This window comes from Triturus cristatus, chromosome 11, assembly GCF_964204655.1.
Source record: "Triturus cristatus chromosome 11, aTriCri1.1, whole genome shotgun sequence".
NCBI lineage: Eukaryota > Metazoa > Chordata > Amphibia > Caudata > Salamandridae > Triturus > Triturus cristatus.
Genome location: NC_140594.1, coordinates 1,112,305,976 through 1,112,314,549, shown reverse-complemented (window position 1 = coordinate 1,112,314,549; position 8,574 = coordinate 1,112,305,976). Strand labels below are relative to the sequence as shown.

At 43.9% G+C, this 8,574-nt stretch overlaps 1 protein-coding gene across 1 annotated transcript; it reads left to right on the top strand.

The window, feature by feature from the left end:
• The first annotated feature begins 2,810 nt into the window (after nucleotides 1–2,810).
• POMK (protein O-mannose kinase) lies at nucleotides 2,811–5,046 on the top strand. The gene is made up of 2 exons (XM_085635607.1): nucleotides 2,811–2,949; nucleotides 3,492–5,046. Exon 2 carries the CDS (start codon nucleotides 3,805–3,807, stop codon nucleotides 4,894–4,896), a length of 1,092 nt encoding a protein of 363 aa, XP_085491733.1. The 5' UTR covers nucleotides 2,811–2,949; nucleotides 3,492–3,804; the 3' UTR covers nucleotides 4,897–5,046.
• Nucleotides 5,047–8,574: the final 3,528 nt, after the last annotated feature.

Here is an 8,574-nt window from a genome sequence, read left to right as displayed (position 1 = left end):
GCAGACATCAGATAAGGGGCGGCACATTCACTTGCCGTATTCAACCTACAGTCTGCATGTTTTTGCTACGATAGGTCTATTTTTTTTATAGTGCTTACTGCCCCTACTAAGTGCTCATGTACTCTACGGTTGGGTAGCACGATACTCTGTGGGAGCCCTGTATCAGTCCCAGGCATTTGCTTTACCTGCACTATACTCAGACCCCACGTGGTCTCCAGCTTTCTCCTTTTGTGTACTTGTGTCCCTCCCACCTTTCAGTTTGTTATTTTTAGTTCACAGGTGTTATCCTGATCTTGCTGGTATGCATATGTGCAGAGCCAACACCTTATAGTCTTTCCATTTCAATATTAATTTGATGACATATAGGCACATACTATACAATAATAGGCCATACCATGGTGTCCAATGACATATCATACCATACTAAACAATGACAGGCCATACCATAGCAGATCATATCATCCTATACAATCACAGGCAACACCATACATTAACATACAACACAGTATATCACACCATACTATACGATAACCCACACATACCATGCAGGCCACATTTCCCTTGGGCATTTGTACTGCCCTCCCACATGGGGGGGGGGGGAATTGGTCGGCAATGGCAGACTGGGAGACATTGGGTGTCCAGGTAATGAGTGATTTGTATGAAGACAGGGTACTACTACCTTTTCAAACGCTGCAGGACAGATATGACCTGCTGCGAGGGGATTATTTGCTGCATGCAGCCCTGGTTTCGGCGAGACGCCATTGGAAGGAAGGGCTTTTAGAACCACAGACCTCTATGGCGTGCCAATATGTAGTGATGGCGGCGGGGACGTTTAAGGTGATTACTTGTATCTACAGGCGACTGATCACAGAAGGCCTGCATCCACTGCAAGAATTACAGAGAAAGTGAGAGGTGGATCTCAGGAAGGAAACACCGGAAACAATGTGGGCGCAATTGATTTGGATGGCCTGGAAGAGTACTAGGAATGCCAGATTTCAATTAATACACTTCTTCATATTACATAGGGCTTATTTAACTCCGGCCAAGATTAATCGGTATTTTCAGATAGAAACTGCCCAGTGCCCATGCTGTAATTTAGTGGGGGTGGAGTTGCATCATATGCTGTGGAGTTGTGAACAGTTAGGAACATACCGGGGGAATGTAGTCGAACTGCTTTGTGGGATTACGGAGCGCCAAATAGACACTGACATGGGCACCTGTATATTGCATTGGTTTCCGCATACTCCCAAAACAAAAATCACAAGCAAGTTTCTGGATTTAGGCCTACTGCTAGCTAAGAGAGAGATCATGGCCCAGTGGAAATCAAGGTGGGGGCCTAGTATAGAGAAGTGGAAATCGGAGTTACTCAAATGGGCTCAGAGTGAGAGCACAGTCAGATTGCAGCAGGCTATACGTGCTAATAATGAGAAGGCGATGGAAGCAGCAAGGGCGTGGGAGACCTTAGTAATAGCGTTACAGATACCCGAAACTGACTCGGAGGTGGGCCCTGGCGAGGAGGCCCCAATGGCTTCCCCTTGATTGCTTAAATAGTAGGGATGGAACTGTTGGCCTAGCCCAGTGGTGAATGACTGGGGTATTATGAGATGCACCGGGAACAGTAAGTATTGTCCCCCAAATATCCCAAAACAAGACACGAAGGAAGGAGCCGATAATAGTATTTAAATATGCGATTAGGGACCTGGGCACACCGGAGGTAGAGGGAGGGGGGAGGGAGTTTACTTGCGATGGCTTATTGTTACTTATATGGATCACATTATCAAGCATTGGATTAAGTAGCTGACAACTTGCTCCTAATAACACATGCACGAGCACATCGAGATGGCTGCAGTGAAGTGACCAATATTGTATCAAAACTGTGAAGAAATTATGGTTTAATAAGTGAGAATGCAGGAGTATTAGGAATATTAATATGATGTAAGGTACAGATATGCCATGCGTTGTTTTGCAAAATAATAAAAACAGATAAAAAAATTAATACATGCAGGCCATAGCATACTATACAACAAGCCATACTATACAATAATATGCTATACCATGATCGGCCATACTATACAATGACAGCCAAAACTAAGGCATACCATACTATACAATAACAGACCACACCAAACCATAACATAATACCATACAATACAGTACTAGGGAGTCCCATTGGTCCCATCCCCAGGAGAGCATACCGTAATATAACGTACTATACAACAAAACAAAAAAAAACATTAACAAAGCCAGTACATCTCACATATGCGAGACCTGTTTCCTTTGCCAGTGCTTGTTTAAGCATTCCATCAACCCGGCCGACCAACAGAAAAGCAAGTAGGCACTTAAGTCCTAATTTTCGGGTGTTACATTGTGTCTTACTAGACCACTCACAGCCCTATGGGCGGCTGCATCATTCCCTGAAAACCACCGCCTAGAATTTCTGCGAGAGAACGTTTGGAAATCATTAGGATGAGGCCGCCACTCCCCTGCAGTAAGCGGGGGCCATCTTTGAATGGAGTAACTACCCATTAACTGGTTGGCGAGCAAGTCATGAATACAATTAAAACACTAGTAGTTGTGGTAAAGCACTTTCCTGCTCTGCAGCAAACATACATACATTAACTCACACCTGAATGTGTTTGATTTTCACATTGATGACGTTAAACGATAAGCATTCTATAAGTATTAAATGTAACCATTGATTTACATTTTAGGATTTTCAGTGTTCAGTATTTTCCCCGCTTTGTACCACTCTCAATACATACCCTGCGCATATGAACGATCGCGGTACCTATTTCTTGGGAAATATCAATCGGAGTTCTATCCACGTTCCTTGGTAATCTCGGGTTCTCTCGGGCCTCTTTCTAATGGCGGTTGGGCTTTTCTTCTCGTCGATGCCTGGAGTTCTGCACCTGACGCCGCTCTCTGCTGAAGACAGCGGCTTGCAGAGAGGTGGGTAGTTAAGCTTGCTGTGCATTGCAAGATCCCCCTGTGAATGTCGTCATCATTGGCCCGGTTCTGAGTCTTGGTATTATGCACCCGTCATTGCCCCAGATTAATTCAATTTGCATTTCCTCGTTTCTCACCCAAAACAAAGGACCCTCTTTCCTAGCAGCAATGGCTTCTCTGAGCTACACTGATGCCCTAATTTCTGACCCATGTGTGCTGCCCGAGTGCTCATTTTTCTGACCTACAAAGCCCCCTCTCTCATCCACATATACCTCTCTTTCTCTCAAATGTACATATTATGCATCCTAATATGGACTATGTGGCAAATGTAGTAAATCCATATTCTTGCATAAAGTGAAGCAGCTGCAGTGTCGCAAAACTCCAGTGACCCTATCAAATGCATTTTCCGACGTATAGTTTTTTTTCTGATCTGTATTGTTCTCTTTACTGATTCAAATATTTTTATGTGATTCAGAATGCCCTTATTACTTTTCTTGTTTTATTATTATTATTTTCTGTCTAACCCCAAATGTTGTTCTTTTCAGCTTTCTCGTACATTTGGAAATGTGCATGCCTGCTCAGCGCATTTCATGCGGAGAATAATCGGGTCTAAACAAATAATTATGCCACAAAAAAAAACATGCAAGCACGTGCTATTGTTCCAGCTGTCAAGGAATCAGTCAGCTGTTCCAGAAATATTCCTGACGCACTGTCCTGTATGCAAACCTTTCATTTACTTGCAATGTTTTTATTGGAAAAGACTTGTCTGTCTTTTATAAAGCTTTGAAACATTGAATATACAGCAAGACCACTTTTGAAGATATTCCGTTCTTTTGCGCTGTTACTTAAAAACCAGCGATGACTGTGGAATACCAGCCAAATAACCCTGAGAGTGCAGGAAAAAAATCACCCTCTGTCAAGCATGGCCGTCCACGGGTTCCACACACCCTGCTCCTTCTTCTTGCTGTACTGTTGATCAACTTCCTCCTCTACATTTACTTAGACAGCTTTTATGAGATGTCTCGTCTGCCTGTCAGCGGTCATCCACGTGGGCCATGCCCCTCTGGCTTCTTTAGGATGGAGACCATGAAGAACTGTTCACCCTGGTTATCATGTGTAGATATCCGGACACAGGTCAGGAAGCTGAGGCTGGTAGGCGAAGGTGCTGTAAAACAGGTCTTCCTTGGCGAGTGGAAGGAACGCAAAGTTGCACTTTCGAAGCTCGCGTCTCCGGCGTTGCAGGAGGACTTTCTCCATGGAGTGGACATGTTGAAATCCCTGCAGAGTGAATATGTGGTCACTCTACTTGGGTACTGCAAAGAGAATTTTACAGTTGTGACGGAGTACCATCCCTTGGGCGCCCTCAGAAGTCTTGATAAAACTCTTGGCAATGTGAAATACCAGATGCAAAACACCTGGCAGAACAGGCTGGGGCTGGCCATTGATTATGTTAGCATCATCAGCTACTTGCACAACAGTCCCCTGGGCACACTGGTCATGTGTGACACCAATGACCTAGAGAAGGTTCTGTCACAATATCTACTGACCACTGACTTTCGTCTGGTGGTCAATGACCTGGATGCCTTGCCGTTGGTCAACCGGGATGCAGGCCAGCTGGTAAAGTGTGGCCCCCGCGAGATCCATGGTGACTTTGTGGCTCCAGAGCAACTCTGGCCTTACGGGAGTGAAGTGGAATTTCGAGATGAAGACATGCCACCCTATGATGAGAAGACAGACATCTGGAAAATCCCACCTGTGACTGATTTCCTTCTGGGTCATGTTGAAGGAAGCGACATTGTTCGATTTCATTTGTTTGACATCCATGCTGAGTGCAGAAAGCTTGAACCAACCATGAGGCCTACTGCTGAGAGAGTCCTGGACACCTATAAAAGTGTACTCTTGTCACTAAGGAAGGAACTTGTCGTACCTCGAAGCAGAGACATGCTTTGACCATGGTTTATACAGAGGTCTTAAAAAATATATTTTTGAACACAATTTTGTACACTACAGTCATATTTTCTCAGACAACTTTGGATATAATTTTAATCCCAGGCATTCTAGAAGTCTAACACATATTTCTAATAAAAGTTTAAAACACCTCTCTGTGAATTGGCTAACAACAGGAAGGCTAAGCTGTGTTGTGTGCTTCATATATTTTTTTATACAGGGAACACCACTTCTCTGTCATTCACTGTCAGGAATCCCACGCGGGCTGACCGGTCCATTGAATACAAATATTATTTTCCTTCGAATGCATCTAAATGAAAGATAATATAAATTAGGCTGTTTTCAACTCATTGTTATATTATCTTTGAGCCGTCTGAGTGCAGCTTTCTATCAGATGCAGAAAGAATTGCCTTATTTGAAAAAATAGAACAATTGATACTCTTAACTCATTAAGGTGAGTTGTAAAATACAAAGTATTTCATAGCCCTTGCACGTGATGGCATGTTGTGGCAAAGGTAGGGGGGACACATTACATGTTATGAAATAATTTTGTATATTCTCTTGGAGTGGTAAAGACATTTTGGATTCTACATGATTCAAAATGTATTTCTTTTGACTGGTCTGGGCTTTAGTAAGCAAACAAAGTCTGGGGGGAGCAAAGGTAGTTGTACTAAAACATTCATAAATAGTTCTGTAAATATAATGAACCTAGAGCTCTCATAGATGCAAGGCCACACCACAGAGCTGTGCACTAAATAAACCTGTGATGAACAGCATCACCAAGTGTGGCTAGGGGGTAGGAAAGTCGAGGAAGTGGAGCTGCCTGGCATTGTGAGTAGAGAAGACTGTATCTTGAATCATGTGGGATTACAATAGAACATCTTTTGGTTTCTTTTTGTTGTTGTTTAGAAAATACACCCTTAATGTTGTCTGCACACCTGTACCTGTACAGCAGAGATGAGCCACTGAATTACTGTGTAGGGCTCTCAAGTCAGATGTTTGAACTAACCCCACCCGGATCTTCTTGTGTTGTCTAATATGTAATGATTTCATAAAGTCAGTGGCTCCTGCTCACTCATTTAGACTCTTAATCATGGTGTTGAGATCCACAGTATCCCAGGCTATTCGTGTCTGAGAAGGCCAGGTGTTGTTCTTGCAGAATGGTTAGGATGGTTTTTTTTTAAATAATGTTTTTAAAATATTTCAATCCATAACTTGTATAAATACAGAATAAATTCATTAGAGAAACACATCAAAGTACATAGAGATGGTAAAAAAAAGAATTCCACAAGCTTAACGCAGGGTAAAATAAATAAGATGGGGCGAGTACATAAGTATTCTTTACAAAAATGTTCATTTTAATCTTTCATATGTTCAATCATTGGGCCCCATATCTGTAGACCCATTTTCCGTCTGTGTGACCCTTTGAGAGAGTAGAGATAATGGTCCGTCTCCCCTCCAGCGTACTTAGAAAAGGATTAATATATAGAGCAAATAAAAGTGAGGAGCAAGGACAACCCTTCCTTGTGCCTCTAGATATACGTGCAGGATCAGAGACTAAGCACATTATACATATTTTAGTGGTGGGGGTCTGATACATAACTTGAATAGAGTTAATAAAACTTGGCCCAAACCACAAACATCGCAAAGCCGCCCATAAAAAGTCCCAGGAGACAAGGTCAAATGCTTTATTTGGTATCTTGTAATACCAGGCCGATCGTGGTACTTTGTGCGTTTGGCGCATCAAACAGGAACACCACCCTATTGATATTGTTGACCGTGCCCTAGCCGGTATAAACCCATGTTGTCGAGTAGAGACCAGTGGGGTGATAACCTTAGCCAAACGTTAAGTCAAAATGTTGGCGTAGATTTTCCCCATCACAATTTAGCAAGGATATGGGTTGGTAGGACCCCGGGAGGTCTGGAGGCTTATCCTTTTAAAAAACCCAATAATATTTGCCACATTCCAGGACGGCAGTGCATCTCCAAGTTGTGCCGCTTGGAAGGTGGCCAACATATCGTCTTTTAATTCTAGAAAGAACGTTTTGTAAACTTCGAATGGAAGTTTATATGGACCAGACTCCTTACCACTAGATAGCATATCTATAGCTTCCTCAAGCTCCTCCATAGTGATAGGTGTATCCAGGATAGCTGATTTATCCTGGCCCAACCATTCACTGTTTAAATTCTGCAACAAGGCCTCTCCTGCCTGCCCACCAGAATTATTTTCTGTGTATAGTACATCGAAGAAGGCGTGAAAATCACATAAGATCTCAATAGGTGTCTCAACTGTCTTACCCGTTGAGTCTGTCAAGGTATTCATTTGCACCACTTCTTTAGAATGAAGCCTCTGTGCAAGGCACCGCCCAGTAGCCTCCCCATACTAATTTCTCTCTTCCCTATATACCTTTTTATATATATTTTTTTAAAACGTCATTTAATAAGTTGGTATTGACATACATTCACGATCATTGGGTATATAGCATTGGAATAACACATCTGACACTAGACGTACACAACATCATATATCGTGAGTTCAAAGAAACATTGCATTGTAGGGCACACAATTAGGGGTTGGTTGATGAAGTAGGAGCTGAGTCTTGTTGGCGCATACAGTTAAGGAATGGGTCCTAACTGTCTCGTGGCCGAGACCTCGGGGGCATCAAATCCCAATAATTTGATAACTGTTTGTGGCAATAAACAATATCTCGTATTCAGTCTTTCAGTTTAGGCGCCAGGGTACCGCCCCAGCACATCGTAATCCTTTGTTTGGCGAGAAGTAGTAGCAACTCAGTAAGTTTACGAGAGGGTTTAGGTATCTCTGCCACGTGTCCCAGCAGGCCAACCAGTGGGTAGGGCGACAACTGTAGCCGTGTTATTTCCCCTAGTGTCTGGTAGACCCCCACCCAATATGACGCAACCGCTGGACAGTGCCAAGCAAAGTGAAGAAAATCTGCTGTTTCAGCGTGACATCGTGTGCAGTGTGAATCCGGAGACAGGCCCATCTTGTACAACAACACTGGGGTGCAATGTAGAAAGTTAAAGTGAATGAGACGCAACCGATAGTTCGGGGAGAGTAGTTCGAGTTGGCTACAGCAGAATGACCACTGCACGTCTGAGTGGAGAGGCAAGATCTTCTTCTCAGGCTATCCGGGCGGGCAGTTGTGTTGCAGGTGGGGTGGTATGCATGTTTCGGTACAGTGCCGTGATGAGTTTCCGCGGTGAAGTGGCATTGTAGGTGTACTCTAACTAGGTGAGAATCGCAGGTGGCGCTGGAAACGTTGGGGGAAAGCCCACGACAGGTCGCACGCATTTGATAATATAGAAAGGTGTCTAGTGGCACGCTAGGTGCCATCGGTGGGCCGCGAAAGTGGTCACCCGAGAATAGGTCAGCAAAGGTGTGCATGTCAAGCTTGGCCACACAGGCTTGGGCACCGCCGTCATGCAGAGGAGGCAGCAGGGGATGTTTTGCCAATGGGACCGACGGGGCATATAGGAGAGGAACGCCTGCACGCCGCATCAGCCCAATCCATGCCCACTGAAGACACTGGAGTGTCAATTTCAGCAACAGGCCTTTTGAAGGGGGCGAAAAGGGCTGTGGACAGAGGCCATGGCGATACTGCGTCAATTTCCACCGCAACGTGGCATATACCTTATATTTAAGGGCGATATCTTTACTCC